The sequence below is a fragment of the Pinus tabuliformis genome, chromosome 3_2 (genome assembly GCF_031772625.1).
Source record: "Pinus tabuliformis cultivar Carrire ecotype Pingquan chromosome 3_2, CPIR1, whole genome shotgun sequence".
In the NCBI taxonomy this organism is placed as follows: domain Eukaryota; kingdom Viridiplantae; phylum Streptophyta; class Pinopsida; order Pinales; family Pinaceae; genus Pinus; species Pinus tabuliformis.
In genome coordinates this window covers 242,858,926-242,882,419 of record NC_142302.1, presented here as the reverse complement: position 1 = coordinate 242,882,419, position 23,494 = coordinate 242,858,926, and the positions used below count along the sequence as shown (strand labels likewise).

Genomic DNA, 23,494 nt, shown 5'->3' with positions numbered 1-23,494 from the left:
GAGACCATTCAGAATAGTTCTCCTTGCCAGTGAGAACTATTCCGACCATTGAAATGATTGAATGCATTCTGTAAAAAAAAATTATCTCTGCCAAAAAACTTCTGTTGATAGAAAAAATTTCTGCTGAGAAAAGAATCCTTATGCCACAGCCTTATGCATTTTATTTCATCAGCATATCATCAGCATTTCTTATACCAGTAATATATCACTTCCACAATATTATGTTTTGAGAAAAAAAGAGGGCGCTCAAGGTATCTCTTCAACATATATCACTGCTACAATATTATGTTTTGAAAAAAGATGGCGCTCAAGATATCTCTTCAACATATATCAATGCAATACTACACATGCTTTGATACTCTGACTGATATAAACACTCTGATATATAAACACTCTTACTGCTTTTGAAAACTGCATACAATACTCAAACTGCCAGCACAAAACTGATTACCATATAATACTCAACTCTTTACAAAAAAAACGCAGTCTTCATGTCATCAATACAACGCAATCTTCATGTACAGGCTTCAGTCATTTTTCAAAAAGAAATGCATCAACGCAGTCTTCAATACATCAATACAACGCAGTCTATAATACATCAACGCAGTGGCAGTCTTCAATACAGTAATACAAAACCTCGGCATCTGTTATATCAACAAAGCTCAAACCCACCGACAAAACACGGGTCTCCTCAACAAAGGAAATTACAAGAAAGGAATGATAAGAATCTTGGTGTTTTCATTCTACCGTGAAGTAGCAGTGACGGACAGGCTCCGGGATGACCCTAACGCCTTGAAGGCGCCTGCCCTTAGAACGTACTGGTGGTATGCAGCAGCGGCCGCAGCTCCAACGAGGGGATCGACCCAGTATATCCACTGCCATACACGCATTAACTCAAATACAAACCGGTCACACCCTGGTATATGGGAGGTGTACTAAGTAGCTTCTCCACACTTATGCCATTTCAAATGATTCTTAAAGAGCCTTCACGACCCATGCCACAACAAGCACGCGCAGTAGGTGGATGAAAACAGTTCCACGGTGAAAACAAGAAAGCAATTCCACGCAGCGTAACCACAGTTCTTTATAAAAACGCAGCGATACTTCAATATTACGCAGACTTCAAAAGAACAATATAACGCAGCGTGACCACAGTTCTTTACAAAAACGCAGCGCAGACTTCAAAAGAACAATATAACGCAGCGTAACTTCTATACAATACAACACAGTCATAAAAAAACGCAGTCACCATAGATCAATTTTGTTTGAATGGAATGAGATAGGTTTTTACCAACAGCAGAAACGCATCAACGTATAGGTAACAGCGCATTCCACGCATCAACGCATAGAGCTGGCGCTCAGATCACCGCCAGAAGCACGCAGTCTCAGGACAGAGGTAGGTTTCATGAGGCAGTAGAAACCTGGCAGAGGCAGGAGCTATTTCTGGGACCTGTGCTCTGATACCATGTCAGGCCAGGTTAGCTCAGAAATTAATGAGCGCAAGAAACAACTGGTGATATTTCTCATTAGACAACTATTATTTATATATACAAAAAACGGATCAGTTCATCTTCTAGATGACTGTCCAGCTTCACCTCATCCGTTTCGGATTAGGTGTCAACAAATCAATAGCAAAATCAACGACAATTAAGTTATTAACAAAACCTTAACCAAACTGAAAATTAATCGCTCAAATAAATCTCTTTACGAAGACATTCATCAAACCCTTTTGTTTGCATTTTTGAACATCTATCTTTTTCTGAGTAGTAAGAATCCTTGATAAATATATGGAGTGTTGTTGTTTCTAAAGATTTAGAAGAGACATTATGAGACTGTGTTTATAGTGAGTTTATTTGCAAATCTGATTTCTTCATTTTTATTATTTATTTATGGCTATACAAATTTTCATGCTTTTTAACATTTTAAGGGTGGATTCCGATCACAATTTTGATGGATCTGTTTCTGGATTTCCGGAAACGGATCAAAAAAAATTTAAAACCCTTGGAAACGTATCCAATTACAAAAAAGAAGTTTCCGGTTTTTTGAAACGGCACAAAAACGTTTTTACAGCGTTTCGGACAAGGATCATATCCGTTTCCGTTTCGGAAATGGGGCTCCGCGTTTCTGGCAAATTCCTCAGGCGTTTCTGGTAACTTAGCTTAATTGTTGAAGTAATTGCTAAGGTTAGGAGTCAATTAGGCGACTTCAGCATACCTAGACACCTACACCAGTGTGGAAGTACCTGCCCGAGCACAAACACCAACAAGACAGCCACCTAGCATTATGTTAAGTCATATGTTTCACCAAAGCTCATTCAATCTTTCACTAAAGCTTGTGACGCCTGCCTTTTCCTTCATACACCACATCATAATCACCAAACTAAAGATTCACAAAGATAAATCCACTTATATATGAAGTCAATATATTGCATTCAATGGTACACACAATGTAATAGATATTCAGATTAAAATTTAAATACTTCAGTGTGATTAAACTGTGGAGGATTTGGAATGGGCAATGCCCTGAAAGTAGACGACACAGCGTTCAACAATTACTACAGTAATGAGCTTTTGTGGCCTACTTTATGATTTAAGGGAAAACTCACATTGTCCCAGTGTCTGCAGTGACAGCAGTAGGGGTTTCCATAATCCTAACTGTACCCCCTGCCCCTTGTGACAACAATTCATGCAGCAATTTAGCAGTAGCAAATGGATGCAGAGGCATCTACTCAGAAAACCGACAGCCCTTTATCTTCATCAGATCACCATCTTCTACCCTTGCACCCTAAAATGCAGTAAAAGGAGAGACAACAAAAAGAGATTGCAACACTCAGACTATTTCTTCTGCATGGCAGGCATAAACAAGTTTCCAGCAGATTGCAACCTCTGGTAATGACTTTATGGTTGCCCAAAACCCACATTGAGCATGCACCTCATTCTCCCAACACAATCTTTTAATACTATCTTGTTCTCCAATAAGATGTCTCTGCCCTTAAAATCAAATATGATCTCAGCATGAATTGCTTCACTAGATGATGGGGCAGCTCCACCCCTAACATCCCAATCCCTCAAGGACACAATAATGCCACACATGGCTAGGTTGTGCTCTTTGATTGAAAAGACCCCTTCTAAGAGGATTAGTGGAAAAAATCAGAGGAATACCCTACTCCATGTTTGAACAAAGAAAGGCATTTTGAAACTCTGAAGAACTATCAAGATCTGTCAGAAGTGCTAAAAGGTGAAAATAAAATCTACTTATGTTTCACATTTTTCATATCAAGATACTGCTAAAGAACAGCAGATGAGAGTGCCAATTGGAGGTATGAGTATCGACAGGCATGAGCCAAAGGGTGAATCCACATTTTTTTACGTTTAACAATCCATCCAGTGTGACCATTGTTTTTCTTGTTGCTTTACTTATTCATTACTGAAAAATTAAAATAAATTGTTATCTTATACAAAAATTTGGAAGCTGAGATCATTTTATGAACTAAACCTCAATATTTTCAGTTACAGTGGCATGTAAGAGGCTAAAGGTTTAATGTGTGGTAGGTACAAGTTTATAGATACTTGGATGCTATCCTCCAAATATTTTATGAGCATTGGAGACATCAATATCTATAAAAATAAGCAACAATATGTTTCTCTTTTGGTAAAATAGGATAATTTTATTAATGTCCAACAAATGACCACAAAAGCAGGTCAATGAGACTAAAAGATACATCCAGTGACAAAGTGGGAGTGCTAAAGCAACTCTTAGATAATGCTGAAAGAAAGAAAAAGGGGACGGAAAGAGTGCAGCATAAATTAGTGTTTGTATTTCTAATTAGCATATTGCATATTGAACTGAAACCCAAAAAATACAAACTACAAGACTGCACTAATGAATGAATCAATTCAAAATCAACTTGATAAAGACAATCTTCAGCAGCATAAATTGAAGGGCTCCCAAGATTACAGTTGTCACCAAAGATCTAATTACTTTGCTACTCAAGTTTCAGTTAAGGGCACCATGCAAGTTGTTGAGCTTTTAAAGAAAACCTAAATGCCATTAGAGATTAGGTCAGAGTTTGATTAACTAATTGTCCAACAGGCTAATCTATAATGAATTATGAAAACAGCTATCGACGAACAATAGAAACGCACATATATTGGAGTATAGATGAGCATTATGGTAAATATATATCAAAATACCTTCTTTCGGTCAGATATTTTCTCCGGCGCGCCATGTGTATTGTCCTCATCAGGGGCTTTGTTCCCTTTTCTTCGCTCGGTTATGGATCTTTTAAATGAATGATCATTCTCTGGAGATGCGGGCGCTTCGTAATTTGAGGACATACTAGGCATTGTATTTGCTCGAATCAATCCTGCCACCGAAATTAAACTCAGTTACAATTAGCATTGATGAAAAAAGTTGTCGAGGGTCCAAACATCTGGGCATCAGGAAAATCAGCTAAACTTGGCAAATATTAAAAATACAAAATAAATTCATTTTTTCAATTTCTTTTTAAATATAAACCAAGAGCAATATCAAATAAGCACATTGGCACATAAATATGGAAAAAACACCAATATATATGTACTAAATGCCAAATCATAAATGATACAACAAAATTGATACTAAATCCTGATAGCTATCCACCAAGAGTAATAAATACAAAATTACATCAAGCATATAATAAATGTATCTTATCATCATGAGTCATCTACAATGATTAACATAAAAAGTAGCTACGTATTCCCTCTACCCTGTTTATAGGCAAAGGTAATGGTTCATCCTCTTATAGGAGAAGGCCTGTAGTCAGAACCAGATGGCCATTTGGTGAGTGTTTGACTTTGTGCAGAAAGTGGCATTGAGGCTGGCACATCAGCGTCCTCATCCTTAGTCTCCTCCTCCGCCATTAGCAGTGGTGGGTCATCCTCCTCTACCCCTGACCCTTGCTCTCCTCATGTAACAACTCACATGCCTCCTCCAAAACAGGTCACTTAATGTCCACCATTCCGAATATGACCCGTCTAGCTATAGAACCCGTCAAGACCCGCAGGTACTCGTGGGTCATATAAGGGTCGTGCTACACTATATATATATATATATATATATATATATATATATATTACCAAAACATTAGACACCAAATATCAATCCCTCTCTATTTTGTCTGAAAGGGTCATTAGTGCAGGCAGGGCGATCTTTTCCTGTGTGTCCCGTTCCCCTTATGGGCACTTGGGTGGGTCCGGAAACTTCAAAAAAAGAGCTCAAAATGTAATTGGAAATGGGCCAAAATGCCTTGAAAACATCATTGGCTGTACCACACAACGTTTCCAAGGCGTTTCCTATGTGTTTCAGCATTTTGAGTACTAGGACATGGCCAAAATAGGCGTTTCCTACAACTTAGGAATCCACTCTTGAAATGTTGCAATCCCACCAATCCTAAAACACTGAAATCATGAAAACTGTTAAGTCTTACAAAATTTTGAATGGGATCTGAAATTCTTCTTTCTTCTTATGAATTTTAATATTATCTTTACTCTATGCCATGTTACTACCATGTACGCCACTGCATACCTATCACTACATATATTTGGTGGTTGCAAATGCCATGACATTAGTATCTGTGACAAGATATAACAATAGATTGGAAGTTAAACATGATAATGGTTTCACTACCTGTACTTTCATGACAAACTTCCATTTCAATTGATGACTACATCAATACCACACATGGCATTACCGGAATCGTCATAGCCCTCTTTTAATTTCCCTTTGTTAAAATTGGCAACTATGGCAACTAGGGCCAAATTCCACTTTGGACAGTTCATTTGATGGAGATGATTACTGCATTAAATTCCTCTTTTCGAGAGGACCAAAATTGATCTAAAGATCATCAAATTTGGACAAGCAGAAATGTGTTCTTGAATTTATGCCCACACGTGTAAATTTTTTAGGTCGGCCACATCATCATGTAGGCTCATGAAGCCCAAGAGACATGTCAATTCACCCTCAACGACTTGTATAAATACAAGTGACCTCTCACCTCATTTGGCATCATCATCACTCATACATTTCTTCTCTCTCCTTCTCTCATTGGTTCGTACAGCTATTGGGCAGATCTTCTCTCTCACACGTCTGGCAAGGACGAATTTTCTGGGCAGATTGCAAGGCCAAATTTCCAGACTGTTGCAGGGGTTTCACCAGCATTGACCAAGGAGAATTTTACTGAGTTTGACTATATTTTTCTTGGGATTATTTCTGTTTCTATAGGCCGCACTGGAGGGCACAAAAATCGAGGAGGTCTGGGCACTTTGACCGCAGACAAATTGCAGACTTTGACCGCGGGCCTCTTCTATGTGTTGACCAGGTTGAACTGCTCAAAAGTGGACTTTTTGGCTGCTGTTTGACCAGCTAAGGAGGCCAAATTAGATGACCTTTGACCGAGCTGAAAAGGGACTGTTTTGACTCTTGCCCACTGACTGGTTAGGGCAGACGCTGCTGCTGTTTGACTGCTGTTGACTAAGGACAGATTGCAGATTTGACTGAGCTTATATTTGACAGTGATTTGACTTTGACTTTGACTTGACTTTTTGTACTCTTTCTCTCTCTCTGCTGAACATTTGATATAATAATAAGAAGAATTGATCAAAGGGTTTCCCCACATTGGGGTTTTTCCCTAACATCCGCCAAATCTGGTGTCCTCTTGTCTTGGCTTGTCTTCTGCATTTTGTTATTCATGTTCTATCTACAGTTACTGTCAATGTGATTGCTATTGGAAAACTAAATTGAAAATTGTCATTGGGCTGCTAAAGGAACATTGAAGTAATTGTGCTAAGCATAGAACATACCATTGTTAACAAAATTTAACACCCTTTCTTGACAATTCAATATCGCCAGTTATGGCTTCCCATAAGATAAGATAAGATAATTTTATTAATGTCCGATGAGTGACACCAAAAGTAGGTGAATAGGACTGAATAGTACAACTAGTATGAATACAATGGGGGAGTGCAAGCGACTCAAATTTCTGGCTTATATTGGCCTTTTTTCACAACCTTGGGGATTTCTGGTGATTTTAGGAAAAATTGTGATTTTTCCGATTTTCTCCCAAACAACCAATTGATATTTGGTGATTTTTCAATTTTTCCATCAACTCGTATTTTTTCACAACTTTTCTAAAATTTCACCTATTTTTTCAACTATTATAATTAGAGATACTGGGAAAAAAAAAAATACCAATACAAAGTCGAGTTATGGAAAAGCATTCCAAAGAATAAATGCAACAAAAGGTAGACATGGCAAAAAATAACAAAAACACAACATTTCAAAAGATGATGGCACACCACTCAGGCCCAATGCAAAAGATGATTGTGGTTTGTAGGATCCCAGCAATCATTGCTCACATATATGCTAGAAAATACAATCACCCAATTTCGATAACAACTACCATAGGAATGGAACTACTAAATCACAAATACTGACTGTTGTTAAGATGCCGTGACATAGACATGTGCCATTGTGATTTTACTCCTTGGGCATTTTTAGCATCCTAATGTGACGAACGTTATATTGGGAAACCAAATCTATTCTAAGAGTTGAAGGTGAACTTTACATTTATCTAGACGATAACCTTTATACTTGGGATAATCTTTATCCACATTGTTCAATTATGTAAACATCTAGTACTATAAATATGTACTCTTATACACTTCTATGTAACACAAAGAGAGTGTATGTTGTAGGTCTGATGATCGAACACAGGAGGTGCAGTTTGGACAATATGTCATACACATGGTTCTAGAAACACCGATGCTCAAAGAGGGATAAGGGAGGCATACCCCTTGGTGAGTTGTGGTTGGAGGGCCTTATGCATGCTAAAACAAGTCCCTCCACACTAAATATCCAAATAGGTGTAATTCATCATGATCTCCATCCCCCCACCCCTCAGAAATAAAAATTTAAGTTAAAAAAGGCATTCATTGACGTGTTAAAGATCATCACCTCCGTTTTACTACCGTCGACTATCAAAGGCCACAAAAGCTACCTAAGGCAACAATCTGTCTCTAAAGATCTTCACATGAGAAAACAACCGCTATCATCTAGAATGGAAGGACTCCAACTCATCAATGTATATACCAAAGACAGTCAGTGGGTCAGTAAGAGAGGGCACCCATTGCTTAACACCAATGGTACTTTGGATGAAGTCAAAAAGTTCATGCATCATAGAAAGACGACCAAGAACTAACTCTTAAAGTCTCATGACAATTGCCAGAAAGGTCTCTGAATGTCAATGTCACAAAGCCTCTAGAAAAATATACTGTCTGATATCGATTAATTGCCCAAGGGTGGACGAAATAGCCTATCCAACCCCATAGGCTATAGTCTTTGATAAAGGGGGAAACCAATTATCTAATGTTTTGGGGCAACACTGGGTAAATTTGAGGTAACTAGGGAAAAAAAACCCAAATTGGGAGTTACACTTGCAACTCCTCGCATTACATTAAGGAAGAGAAACCGCACGAGGAAGCTATAAATAAAAGGCAGATAAGATTATTTCCTCATCATCGAATTGGATTGAATTATCTCTGTTTCCATTGAGCTGAGGCTCTGAGGGTTTTAAGACCCATTTTCCCTTTGTCTAGTTTTGGTGGAGGTTATCCCACCCTAGCTAGTCACTTCTTTCCTCTGTGTTGTTGCAATGTATCCTCTTGGAACAGCTTGAGTCTTTTCTCGCCAGCAAGGAAGAAGTCTTTCCTGTTGATCTGATTTGGCATAATCTCTATTTAAACTGTTCTTGCATGTAAGGGATGTCTTAGGGATCAGGGAACTCTGGACCCATCCGAACAAAACAAAGAACCTGAGACGACGAGTTCGGGCTGACTATTAAAGGACGGGACATATTCTGGTGCAGTCAGCGAAGGTCTGGTCACGCAGCCTGAGGCCAGCCAAGGGCTTGCGACCTCCCTAAAGAATTCATCTGAGGTTATCTAAAAGCAGCAACAGAGCAGTGCAAGTCAATGGAAGTCAAAGATTACTTTTAAAAACAGTGAAGGTATCCAAGATGAAATAAGGTTAAGGCTGTGGCTTCCTACAATAGGGCAGCACAGACCCTCCTGCAATTCAAATCAGGGTTTCTGTGATCAGTTGAGTTTAGGGCAGCAGCACCACCCTATTCCAGTTGTGAGACTGCTTAAGGCAGTGGTCTATAAATTAACACCTTCTTGAAGCCGCCAGCATATAATTCTGGTCCACACAGGTCCTGTAAAGTAGGGTAACCGGTACAGGCTCAAATTGGGTAAACAGGACATCACAACAGCTATCTTGGCCAACCAATTTACAACGATAAGCCAGCACATTCAGAGGCTGAAGCGCTACTTCACAGCAGGAAAAAGGTGGTTAAGGGAGGGTCTGCTACAAGACAGCAACAAGTTTGGAGGCAACACAGCTAGACAGTGAGTAGTATAATAACAATAGAAAGAAATTGTGTAGAGTGAATTACGGTTGGAGTACTAGTTTACTAAATATTGGCATTGCTAAACAGAATTAAACTGGTGGATTTATTCGTTGGACAATGGATAGACTTACTGTTCATTGGGCGGACAGCCCTAACTTTGTTGAAGAATTATACTGCTGTTGAAAATCTTCTATATTATTAGTGCATTTCCTAGGGTCCCTAATGTTGTATGAATGAATAAATATGTTATTCTGTTGATTTATTGGAAAACCTACTTAAAAATAAAATCAAAGGGAAAAAATCCCCTTGGGACATTACAAAATTGGAAAAAGTCTATGTTGCACTGGTACCCGCACCCGGGGGTGGGGTTCTCGAACCCGTCCCGGGTTCCCGCACCCAAGTACCGGATTTGGGTACGGGTTCTTCCCAGACGAACCCAGAAGAACCGGGTTCTTCCATGAAGAACGGAGTTCTTCAAAAAAAAAATTGGGTTCTTTTCCTTTAACGGGTTCTTGGGTTCTTAGGGTTCCTCGGGTTGGGTTCTTTGGGTTCTTCGGGTTCTTCATAAAAAAAACTATATTAAAAATTTAATTTTCAAATAATTTTTTTTATTGAAATTTAAAAAATAACTTATAACAAAGGTAAAAAACTTTAAAAACCCTAAATATTTAAGACTTTTCTTTATGAACGCACACAAGCAAATATCTGATATGTGATTACTGATTTCATTTAACTTTTAAGTTTTTTCCATTTGGTTGAGGCTTGAGCCGTCCTCGTTTACCATTTCCGGCAGCAGTGGGTAGCTTCAGCAACAGGTGTGAAAAATATAGGTGCATTATATTACACATTTGAACAGTGAACACCCACAGGGGCTCAACTACATTAAGCAGAATTGCCCGAATGAATGTCACAATTTCTTGCTGTTTCGGACAACATGAGCCACAACTGTTAGTCCACTTTTATACACTCAATTTGCCTCCTACAGCTGCGGCATAGTCCCTCCTCCTTGTTGTTGTCAAACTCTGAGCTGTAGGGCTTGATTCATGCCACTGTTTACACAAAACAGCGCACTGTTCACTAAGGAACAGACCTCGGCCTCCCTATGCAGACTCCTGTACCCAACCGAAGCCCTAAACAGAGATGACAATGCCACAAACTTACCTCTACTCAGCCCAGACTTGTTAAATTTTTAATTTTTTATACTATATACTATAATATGAGAAGTATACGTTTCAGTTCTTTTAACCTAAAATAGTTGCCTGTACCCAACCGAAGCCCTAAACAGAGATGACAATGCCACAAACTTACCTCTACTCAGCCCAGACTTGTTAAATTTTTAATTTTTTATACTATAAACTATAATATGAGAAGTATACGTTTCAGTTCTTTTAACCTGAAATAGTTGCAATTAGATTAATAAAACGCAGAAAATCTTCATCATTTTTTGCATTAATGAATGGCATTACATAAATGCATTCATACACTGAATATAGCTCTGTACTATTCTTTACAATATAAACCGTTCAGTGAGAATGTATTTCAAATTTTCAACTCAATCATCTACACAACATTCAAGCCAGTTCATTATCTACCCTCTAACAATGGTGTTGTTTGCCCTTGCAATGTAATTTCACCATGGATCAACAAAATCCAATTAGATGGTTCAGAATTTGTTCACGAAAAACAATTCATAATATATATATTTTAATTTTTGAAAAATTGAATCATTACATTTGTCATTAACATATAAATTCTGCGGTTTTTTTTAGGCTTGTGGCTACATTAAAGTATAAATTATGGCTGCTGGCAGCATATATTTCACTGCTGTCCCACCAAACACACAAGGCAGCCCAATAAAATAAAGTTTAAAATGTTGAGTCTTTGAGAACTCAGAATACTTTAGGATTTCTGAGCGTACTCCTGAGTTTGTAGGAAACTTGGCTAGTGTATCTCAGTCAGCTGTGTGTGACAAAATCTGTCCCAAGTTTCACCAAAATAGCTGAGTCTAGCATTTATCCTAGTATGTATTTTGAATTTTCAGTTTTAGTAGTAGCCTTGAGCTCTCTCACATATAAAATATAATTATTAAAATTTAATATTATTATATTACCCGACGAACCCACGCACCCTGTTTCCAAAAATGCCGTCCCCGTCCCCGCACCCACGTTTCCTCGCAACATAGGAAAAAGTCCTCTCTCAATATCATGTCAAGTGCTTTCAAAAGACTATCAAGTGACAAAAGACTTCCAATGAGCAATTTCAAGCCTCAATGATAATGGCCCTGACAGTAAATATATGATCAGTCATCTAGTACTCTAGTAAGAACTAAGAAGTCAACCTATCCCTTGGCACCTATCCCTTGGCCATAAGTTGGATAGGAACTTGGAAGGCCTCTAAATGCCAATGTCACAAAACCTCTAGAAAAATTCCTCACTCAAAATCGTGTCAAACGCTTTCAAAAGTCTACAAGGTAGCAAAAGTGTTAATTTTAAAAATGTTCTATGCTTAGAGCAATTTATTTCAATTTTCACAGTTAGCTCAATATCTTTTCCAGATTAGCAATCACATCAGCATTAAAGTAAACTGCAGATAGAACATAAACATAAATCGCAGAAGACAAGCCAAGACAAGAGACACAAGATGTGGCGCTAGCCAGGGACAAACTCCAATGTGGGGAAACCCTTGATCAATTCTTCTTATATGTTCTTCAATAGTTCAGCAGAGAGAGAGAGAGAATACATTTACAACAGAACACAAGATGTGGCACTAGCCAGGGACAAACTCCAATGTGGGGAAACCCTTGATCAATTCTTCTTATATGTTCTTCAATAGTTCAGCAGAGAGAGAGAGATAGTACATTTACAACAGAAGTCAACACTTTGACTTATCTAGATAAAAGCATAGATCATCTCTAAGAAGATGATACATGAGATCAGTTGAAGACATGCTACTTCAACTGATTCTCCAAGGTGACTCCTTCACCTATCATTGTGTTGCATCTCGTCATCATGCTGCATCTCACCGTGCTGCACCCATCGTCACAATGCTAGACCTCATGACTGCTGCACCTTATGCTGCACTGCTTCCCATGTGCCACTGTTGAACCATGTTGTCATACAATGTGTCTCATGTGCTTGCAGCACCATGCTTGCCACTGCTATCCATGTTGTCCGCGCTTGCCATGCTTGTTGCTGTCATGTCACAGCTGTTGTCCCACTTTGCTTTAGCATCCCTTTGCTGTCCCATTTACTAGCACACTTTACCTTGCTGCTGTCTAATGAATTTGCAGCACCATACTTGGCTGATGCCCCATTTGCAGCCTTGTTGTACCATGCTAGCCATCCATCGCTGCTCCTATGAGTGCTTGCTGTCCCGCTGTTTGCTACACCAAGCATCATGCCTAGCTGTCCCATTTATTATGCAGCTGTCCCTTGCCACTGCTGCCTAGATATATGTTGTAGCTGTTGTCCCTAACAGTCATACTATACCTTGCTGCTGTCCCCTTTGCCTTGCCATCCCTTGCTGCTGTCCCATGTGTCTTAGCATATCTTGCTGTCCCATTTATTATGCAGTTGTCCTAGGCATGTTTGAGTCCTCAAACTCTCATGCTGCACCTTTTTTGAGGGTCACCTACAGCCCACCATTTAAGCCGTATTAGGCCTGAATCTAGGACACCGTAGGTTAGCGTTAGGGCTCCCTTTAGACTGCGTTTAGGGCTGCCATTAGACAGCGTTTAGGGCTGCCCTTAGACTGCATTTAGGGCTGCCTTTTGGACAGCGTTTAGGGCTCCCTTTTGACAACACTTAGGGCTGCCCTTAGACTGCGTTTAGGGCTGCCTTTTGGACAGCATTTAGGGCTCCCTTTTGACAGCGTTTAGGGCCGCCCTTAGACTGCGTTTAGGGCTGCGTTTTGGACAGTATTAGGGCCTCTCTTAGCTTTGATAAGATTCCTCCAAAACTGCGGCTAGGGCATGCTTTCTTTACAACGTTATAGACTATAGACTTCTTCTTTGACAACGTCTAGGGCTAGGGCAGCTCCCTTAGTCTTCTTTCCTCCAACGTCTAGGGCTTCCACTCCTAGATTTCTCTTCCACTAAAACCCAAGACAAGTGGAGAGAAATCAAGATAGAAGTGTGTGTAAGAAATGACTCTCAAGTCATCTCCTTTTGTACTAAAACGTTGAGCACATATGGGGTTTATTTGGTTGCTGGCCGACCTTGACGAATTGTCTTATAACACAAATAAATTCATAACTCCATGAATACTTATCGAAATCGGATGATCTTTAGATCAATCCTACACCTCACGATGAGAGGGATCCAAGAAAAATATCAGCTGCCATAAATAAGATGATCCACGTGGAGTTTGGCCCTAGTTGCCAATTTTAACAAAAAGACTTTCAATGAGCAATGACAAGCCTCCATGACAATGGCCCTGAGAGCAAATATATGATTAGTCATCTAGTACTCTAGTCAAAAGTCAATCTATCGCTCGGCCAGAAGTTGTTTATTCTCCACCTCATTTGAAAGTCATAGATGCAAAATTTGTAACTAGTAACTTTGAGATATATATGTCCAATCATGACAGTTCAATGCTATAGTTGTTTGGATTATAGTTGGCCTCTAATTTCAGAACTGGGTGGATGATGTGTTTGGTCCATGTATGGGGGAAGCCAAAACAGACCACATGGTTGAGTAAATCAACAATTTGTGTAACAAGAGATTGGATGCCATGTTATATAAACTCAGGTTAAAAGTCTTCCCCATCAACTATCCTGCTGGTGCTATAACCTTGATTGTTCTCCAGGTGTCCCTCTCCAAGAAATGATGGCAAGAAAAGGGCGGAAGTGATACAGGTGGGGGCTTGGTCATGGATATCATAGAGGGAGGATGCATGGAATTCATGGCCTAAGGATCCAACTCTAAGGGAGTGTGTGGCTTTTAGATAAAGTGTGCACCAAAAGGATCTTGAAGAGTGGCAAACGGCTGCACAAAGCTCGTGTTTCTACAGTGAGAGGAAATCCCACTTCTTACAACGGGATTGGTAGCAGTGATATTTTTTGAAGAAAGGGTAAAGAGTTCATGCATGAAGGTGAATCGGAATAAATTATGGAGAAGCTTGCATTACTCATCAAACCAGTAATTCATGGCGCAAGATCGGAGGAGTAAGTGTGTGGTGCTAGGTGGAGTGCCGGTATGAATTGAGGACTGCCTCCCCTAGAGGCTAGAACCCTAGAAGAATCTCATATTTAGAAATAGCTGTGTCTAGTGAAGAAAAATGAGGGAGTCTGGCGATGGGGTGCAACTCCTGAAGGTGAGTGGTGTAGGAGTCAGCATACTCCTTGTCAAAGGGGGGAAGTGATACAGGTGGGGGCTTGGTCATGGATATCATAGAGGGAGGATGCATGGAATTCATGGCCTAAGGATCTAACTCTAAGGGAGGGTGCGGCTTTTAGATAAAGTGTGCACCAAAAGGATTTTGAAGAGTGGCAAACGGCTGCACAAAGCTCGTGTTTCTACAGTGAGAGGAAATCCCACTTCTTACAACGGGATTGGTAGCAGTGATATTTTTTGAAGCAAGAGTAAAGAGTTCATGCATGAAGGGGAATCGGAATAAATTATGGGGAAGCTTGCATTACTCATCAAACCAGTAATTCATGGCGCAATATCGGAGCAGGAGTATGTGCGTGGTGCCAGGTGGAGTGGGGGTATGAATTGAGGACTGCCTCCCCTAGAGGCTAGAACCCTAGAAGAATCTCATATTTAGAAATAGCTGTGTCTAGTGAAGAAAAATGAGGGAGTCTGGCGATGGGGTGCAACTCCTGAAGGTGAGTGGTGTAGGAGTCAGCATACTCCTTGTCAAAGAAGTTCATGGTGTGGGGAGCAGGGGGAGTGAGAGGCAGATGGGGGAGGTAGAGAGGGAGAGGGTGAGAAAAACATGGGCTGTGAGGGGAGATAAAGCACTGGATGTACAAGAGAAGGCCCTAGTTCGTCAGATGGTTAACATAGGATACAAAATAATTTGTTCCACAAATTGAAAGATTGGACATGGAAGGTGTATGCGCTAAAGATATAAAAACATGCATAACAGCTAATGGAAAAGCACATACACAATGTATATGAGAAAATTTAAGAAGTATATACATGAGCACATATCCTACTATCCATAAGAAACACAAAAGATTGCGTACAGATAGTTAACACAAGGGGTACAGAAAAGTGGAACTATAATTTGTCCCACAGATTGCAAAATTTACAAGGTACAGTTGACAGAGTACCAAAAGTGAGGCAAAGATTAAAAACATATACTAAAATATCATGTACAGGAGGATGTTGGCTTCCAACATAGAGAACAAATCATATCCTACATTTCAAGACATCAATATGCAGGCTCAGTTCAAATCTATAAAATGTTGATAAGATAATTATATTTATGTCCAACTAATAACCACAAAGTAGGTCAAAGGGACTGTTGAGTACAATGATGTCCATAAAGTGCGGGAGAACCAAACGATCTCCTATAAAAAAATACAATGCATGAATATAAAAGATACAATGCAGGAACATAAAAGATACAATGTATGGAATGCCCTGATGGAGAAGATCTAGGGGCTAATGGGTCTGAGGATTGCATCAAGTAAATATAAAATGGCTACAAAACAATGATGAAAATCTAGTCAAATAGTCACGAGGATTGCAATAAGGCAATGAAGGGATATATCATTAAAACAATCATTTTAAACTAGATGACCAAGTAAAACAACATGCCAGGTCAAGTTACCTCACAATGAAACACCAAACATCCACTCCCAACAAGGCTTGAGCAATGCAACAGGTGTTCCATGAAATTTGCAGAACGAAAAATCAAAGCATTATAGCCCCTTACATGGGCACTTGTACTCACACTGAGTATTGATACTGTTGTACTTAGCAGTCCACTGACCTATTTGAAGTCTTTTGTTGGACATTAATAAAATTATATTATCTTATATTTATTATCTTTTCCTATAGCAAACATGGTAATATTGTAGCCAAAAAGTATTAAATACACATATTATAAAACTTGAAATCAGAAAGTGTTAAAAATGAGACTACATAATACAAATAATACAAGTGTAATAGCTACTTGATATAAAGTTCTCAGTTTTTAAGCTTTTAGGGCAGTTCATGGTCTAGCAGAACTGCTATGCATTCACTGCACAGAAAGATGTCTAAGCAGGCAATGTAACTAGAATACCTCCAGCACTAGGAAACAGTTGGCAATATAACATATCAACTGAGTACTTGTCTCCAGGATGTGATGAGAATATGACAGAACTACAATATTTGTGCTACGTCTCAGACTATCTGTATCCATTCCAGACATCAATACATCTTCCAAATCATAAACACAATTTTTCTGCACTACAGTTGATCTATTAGATTTGATCTAGCACTTCAGCTTGGAAACGGACTAAGAAGTAATACTTTTGTAAAAAGAAATCAGGAGTGCACACCACTTCAGATTGAGGGCAAAAGACAATTACAGAATTTATGGGGAAAAAAGATCTAAACATGCCTTTGGTTGACTTGAGACAGCTCAGCGGCGAATCAATGCATTTGAAGTTTACAATTTATTATTAGACTCCAAATAAGAGACCAAAGGAAGATCATAGAGAAAACATGCAGAAATCAACACTTTTATCCCTAGTACAGACACAACATAAAATATCTTGAATTCAAAAATCTTGCTTTCTCAAACAAGGAGAAAATAACCAACCTGAAGGCTCTTCATTTTGTCCCAATGAATCATATTCCTTCTGTCCCCCCGAGGCTCCTTCTTCTGAAACAACTTTCTGATTCTCAGAGGCTTCATCTCCTGAGGAAAACTGTTTCTCCTCAAAACAGGATGGTATTGATACACAAAGTTTTTTTTCTAAAGTGTCAACTTCAGTAACAACCTGTTCTTCACTTGAAACCATGCCATCATGCTCATAACTAGCATGATGCCTTTCATCTAGATCAGTATCAGATATCTGCAAGCAGTGAACAGCTGATTCATTTGTACTTTCCAGATCACCTTTCTTGTCAAAAATAGATGTGGGTAATTCTGACGCAACAGTTTGTGCTTCACTTTCACAATTGATACCCTCCTCGAGATTGCAGGCTAAATGTGGTTCACCACTGGGATTGTTTGATTGTTTGACTTCAGAAGTCCTCTGATCACTGCTAATGTCATTGCATTCAAGATGGCCACCAGGCAATTCATCTTCATTACAATTTAGTCTATCGCTTCCACTGGAACTGCTAAATTGATTAAGGCCAGCCAGCCCAGAAAATGTTTGATCAGATACATGCTCCACCTTTCTCGTATTGACCTCCATCTGTATAGCATCATCCATGTCTCCTGCTGGAGATAGGCATTGCCCAAGTGTCATCACTAACATGTTTTCGCTGTTTTTCTGTTTTCAATGTCACAAGAACAGATGTAGAAATACAAAAAGACACTCACAGATTTGTTTCTACTATCTAGTATTCTACCACTTTTCAGTACAATTAAAACTGCCTGAAGCTCACCTGATATAAATTCTATCTTCTTATTCTTTTTGTTTAATTTACTATCCCTTTTATTTGCCCAATAATTTTGTTTTTAGATAATTCATGTAACCAACCTAAATGGTTATTCAATTTGCCTTCCTTTGCCTTCAAATACAAAGGAAATGGGGAAACAACAGCAGAAGATGAAATGTACATTGCAACATTCACACACTGAAATGAAAGCATTTAGAAATCAAAATGCCAAGTTGCTACTCCAAAAATGAAAGACAGAGAGCAAGATTCTCTTGCATCAAACGGAAGTGGGAAGGCTATGTTCACTGTGCAGTACCATTCTGCATTTGTTTTTAATATCAACAAGTCAGAATCCAGCACACACACATGATCTGGAGGATCACTTGTGGATGTGTTATACCACTCAAAGGAAACAGTGTGGTCTGTTCATCAGAAAATCTTAGACATCACCACTGATTATACCATGCAAGGCAGCATCCCCTGATCATGAGAACATCTTCGCTGTCTAACACCTGCAGTACGAGCATCAATGGATCAGTGTGCTAGTCTCAAAGTTATCAAAAATGATGCCAAATGAGTTGAATGCCAAAATAACAATTGCAGTTTCCCCTACCACATCTTCTTAATCATTAAAAGTCATTATCAACTAGTGTACCATAATGCCTCAAGTATCAAACTGCCAGGTAGTAGGAAGTCATACTGGAACTTGCAAAGATGAAGTTTAGTACTAATTGTCAGGCCTAAGCTTATACTTAAGTTTCCAGCTTAGATATACTGCATGCTAACACTACGTGTAATTTGATTCTCTCTCCACAAAACTTGTTCCATAAGGACATTTCAAGTGACAACACCAGGAATGATTGTCAAGTGAAAATAATAAGGATGGTAGTCTAGTTGAAAAATCTTCATAAATGTTGAACTGGGGGGGATCACCCTAGCTGCCATTCAGAAATGCCTTTGTCAAAATGCACATTATATGTGGAATGCAAGTTTAATAATATTGATAGTAATTACTAATAACCAAGCATCTTTCTCACAATGAAGTAAATAAAACCAAAGATGGAAAGAAAAGACTGCGTTACAAGGTGATGTCATCCTATCTCAGCCATTCTTAGCCATCCTATTCCATTAGAATGACATTCAATAGAAGTCCTTCCACCAAAAGTTATCAAAATCATATCTCAAATAAAACACTACTGGTCCTAGAACATTCTGGGAGACAAGGGGAGTTATAAAAAAAATTAACAGATTACTACCACAAAACGTCAAATGCATCTTGTCAAGCCAGATATGATAAAATGTAGAGTCATGAGCATTTTAATTGTGGAGACCCAAAATCGCAACCAATCAAGACATGGAAAGTTGTGGTAATGCAAATGCAGTTAAAAATAGCCCCTCCATCAACAAAAGGGCTTTATATATTCATTAAAGAAAAACCATTGAATGCAATCTTGAAAGCTGTTAGCTTGTTAATCCCTGAAAAAACATCCTTATCATTTATGCTTAGCACATTCTTTTTACAGCATAATGACAATTTTTCACTGGCAGCATTAGGTCTTGTGCTCAATTTCAGTAAGTCAAATTCAATGCTGACTCATGATTGCAAAAGAAAATAAATCATGATTGCATTCAAAATTATGCCTGTCTCTGTACCAAAGAGAGAAAATGACTTATGTTTCACTCTATCCCATCATCATGGAACTCATATATTTCTCCCAGAAATCTAAGTTTACAGATCTCCAACTACCTAAATAAAAAAACCACAACTCAAATTTGTTTTCACTGTCCTAAAGTGGATTTCAGCTGCAGGTTATTTTAAATGAAGGTTTAGTAAGTGCCGCATTAATTTCTATGGTACACTACTCCCAAAATCATAGATACACTTAGTATTGACACCACCATCCATGCAGTTATTTGAGACTCTTCCTTTTCTGTATCTTCTGTTGGAAGTGACTATATCATGTTTTGCACTAATGGTAAAAGCATGATCAGGCACATTATTACTGAGATTTAATTCAACTCAACCAGCGGGGCAATATCACCTAACAGAAATTCTAGCAGACTAACTCAAGTTAGGGATGAGATGATCAACCATACCCATTGACAAGAATTTCATTGACAGCTGAAAAATTAATATTCAGCATTACCCCAGTGTAGAATTAAATTCACTAATTCATGTCTTGCAGTATTGTTAAAAGCATGATCAGGCACATTATGACTGAGATTTAATTTAACTCAACCAGAAGGACAATACTTATTAACAGTAATTCTAGCAGACAAACTCAAGCAAAGGATGAGATGATCAACTAAAGTCTACACCCATTTTATAGAATTATATTGACAGCTGAAAATTTAATACTTAGTGTCGCCTTTGAAAATGCATGGTTTTGTTGACGGTGTTGGCCCCGCCAACATCAGGGGATCTCCCCGGTATGAAGTCCCAACTAGATCTCACACTGTTTGGTGTAGGAGTCCCATCCGGTACAATGGCCCAGTTGCCATTATCTTAAAGATATGTTTTAGCGCTTGCTTGTTAGCTCATGAGAGTGGGCTGCTTTGCCTGAGAACAGCGAGATTCGCGTGCCTGGTGAGTGCTAGTGTTATTTGTGTCAAGGCTCTTTCATCGCAGAGAGAGAGGACGGAAGTGAGTCTCCAGTCGAAAGAGAAGAATCCCAACTTTGTCAGAGACACACAACTCAACAGCACATGCACAGCTTCCGAAGGAGCAGTCCACACGGATGAGGCAATCACAACACACAAGGCAAGGTAGCACGTACAACAACCAGCGGAACAATGCACACAAGCGCAACGGTCATTATAATAGGTTTACATGAAAGGTTTTGTCCGATGTCCAGGGAGGTAACCAACACAGGACAGCATTAACAACTTATACAACACATTTTCATAAATATATGTATTAGAACAGCTGAATGAGTTCAATTGTTTAACACAAGTTAAAGCAACATGTATTACAAGTGTTCAAGATAAATCTTACAAACAGTTACAACACGTGTGAAAACGTGTTGGCCTGTTAGCAGGTTTATGAATTAAGCAAAAGTTCCAAGACACATCGGTACACCATTACATCACTAACCCCATAGGCGGGGCGTTGGAGCCACTACTCGCTCCTCAAAGAAAAGATTATAGACTCTCAAGGCTATGTGGGAGGAGCCAAGGTGAAAAGTCTTTTGTATGTACAAATGACGGCTATTTATAGCCAAGGGTAAAACTCGTCCTTGTGACTGTTCGACTTCCCTTGTGACTATTTGACTTTCATGACTCTTCAGATTACAAGTGGGTCTCTTGGACTTCCAAGTTACAATACATTGATTTACACAGTATGGCCCACAGTAGTGATATGGCCTGACATGACTCATGACACGACTAGACATGACAACGCTCATATGTTTATGTTGTTAGTGGTGTGCATGTCGAGCTGCAGTGTTGCTGAGAGATGGATGTCCTCTTGGTGTATCACAGCTTCACCTCTGCATAACCAAGTGTGTGGAGTCCTCAATGGTCATTGGGTTCGCTTGATGTTGCATGTGTGTGTTGCTCCTTGCTTGTGCTTTGGCATGCTTGACATGTTCGTCCATTCACGAAAACTGCATGTTTGTCTGCCTGTCTATCTGCGAACACATCTTCACATGTTCGTTCGTCTGTCCATCCGCGAACACATCTTTGCATGGTCGTTCGTTTGCGAACACATCTCCTTGCATGGATCGTTTGTTTATCCGTTCGCAAAGACATCCTTTCGCATGTACTCTCCTTGTTCATCCCATCTATCATCTGATCATGTCTATTCATGTACCTATGTCTGCAACCACTCATGACGAGATGGCATCAAATCCATAAACCTCCTAGTCTACCTGATGCATGATCGTTTTCGGATGCAGGTGACCGGGAGAGAGGATGAGGTTACGAAACTACGCGAGGCAAGTTTCGAGCTAGGATGCGGCTTCCGAGCACTACTGGTGAAAATTGCGCAGAGGTCACTGGGAGACTAAGATGGACTTTCCGGATCGGCAGTGACTGTCCGCGGGATCTGGCTCGGCTGGAGGGAAGATCTGCGCAATTTCTGGGATGAAGCAGTTTGTGCTGCAGAGGGTCTTGGCAGCAAAAAGTGTGCAATTCCTAGAGGGAGCAGGTTGTGGGCTTCAGGATGGCTTGGCAGCAAAATACTGCGCAATTCCTGAAGAGAGCTGGCAACGGTCTGTGGGATTTGCTGGAGACAAAAACTGCGCAATTGCTGGGAAGCTGACCTGCTGACCACTTCTGCGCAGTTTCTAGGCTGAGCGAGATGTTGGGTTGCGAGGGGCTTGCCAGAAATCTGCGCAGATTTCTGGGTGAGCAGTCGGTCGGCTTACTAGTGACTGGCTGGAAAAATTGCGCAATCCTGGAGGGGAAAGGGGCGGACATTTGGTGTTTGTCTGTCCTGTCTGCACAGTTTTCTCAGTCAACGGTGCAGGCAAGGTCTACAACTTCTACGCAATTTTTGAGGTGAGTGAGTCCCGGGGTGACTGCCCGGCCAAACTCTCCGGTTGACCAGAAGGAGGGTTGTATGATTAGCTTGCAGTCAGAGCAGATTGAAACGGAATGTTCGATGCTTCTGCGTTGTTCTGAATTACAGTCGGTCGAGTCGATGGCAAGGTGAAGGTTCGACTGTTAGAGGGTGATCTGGTCATCAAAACTTCAGCAAAATGACTAAGTGTGTGAGCGAGTGAATTTGTGCATACGCAACCTTGCAAAGACACACTCACATAACTTGACGACGGACGCCTCAAACCATCAAAGCACGCATGCTCAACATGACCAACCGACGATGCGAGCAACAAGCGCAACACTTGTGATAGATCGTTGGACGACCACGATGACGCTTGCCTAACAATGCATACAACTTCGTGTGTCAGTGCAACAGATGTTTACATAGCGAACACAACATGCACACACGAAGCGAAGACCTTGAACATCACCAGAACGATGCCACAAACATGACATAGCAATCAACATGCGGAAGACGACAATTGGTCGAACAAATGAAAAAGAAGCACGACATGTAGAAGCAATGCATAAAGTGACTTTTCATGTTTGCGCACATGCATGTTACTGAGGACAAGATCATATGATAATGACAAGCAGTCCTGCAAACTCAACTAATGGGTGTACTTCGAAAGATGTTTCGTACTTACCATACTTACCCTCAAGATGATCATGCATCCGACAGAGCTTGCATGCGGTCCTGATCTTTTCATTACTCAGCTCCTTGGTTCTTCTCCTCAACTCCTTGGAAGAGATTCCAGCATGTCACCTTTTCTTGTAGTCACTGAGAGGTAGATCTGCGCGATTTCTGCGGACATGACTGTTGCTGGAATGAGGCCCTGGGAGGCTCGTCTGCGCAATTTCTGCATGCAAGACCGACAAGACCATTGGGACAACACTGTGCAGTTTTGAGGCTTAAAGCACTGTTATGGGACAGGGGTCCCGAGAGGATACCTCTGCGC

The 23,494-nt window shown here is 39.9% G+C and overlaps 1 protein-coding gene across 2 annotated transcripts in view; it reads right to left on the bottom strand.

Moving 5' to 3' along the window:
• The window catches only part of LOC149180593 (sterol 3-beta-glucosyltransferase UGT80A2-like), a 394,856-nt gene that overhangs the window by 323,766 nt on the left and 47,596 nt on the right, over nucleotides 1-23,494 (bottom strand). The window contains exons 2-4 of one of the 2 annotated variants that reach the window (XM_089416191.1): nucleotides 18,310-18,505; nucleotides 17,203-17,829; nucleotides 4,194-4,366 (exon numbers count right to left, since the gene is read on the bottom strand). In XM_089416191.1, coding sequence (XP_089272317.1) covers nucleotides 4,194-4,366; nucleotides 17,203-17,829; nucleotides 18,310-18,319 — 810 coding nt within the window. In that variant the 5' untranslated portion in view covers nucleotides 18,320-18,505. Of the gene's footprint in view, nucleotides 1-4,193; nucleotides 4,367-17,202; nucleotides 17,833-18,309; nucleotides 18,506-23,494 lie in introns of both variants that reach the window. The other variant, XM_089416190.1, reaches the window with a different exon arrangement.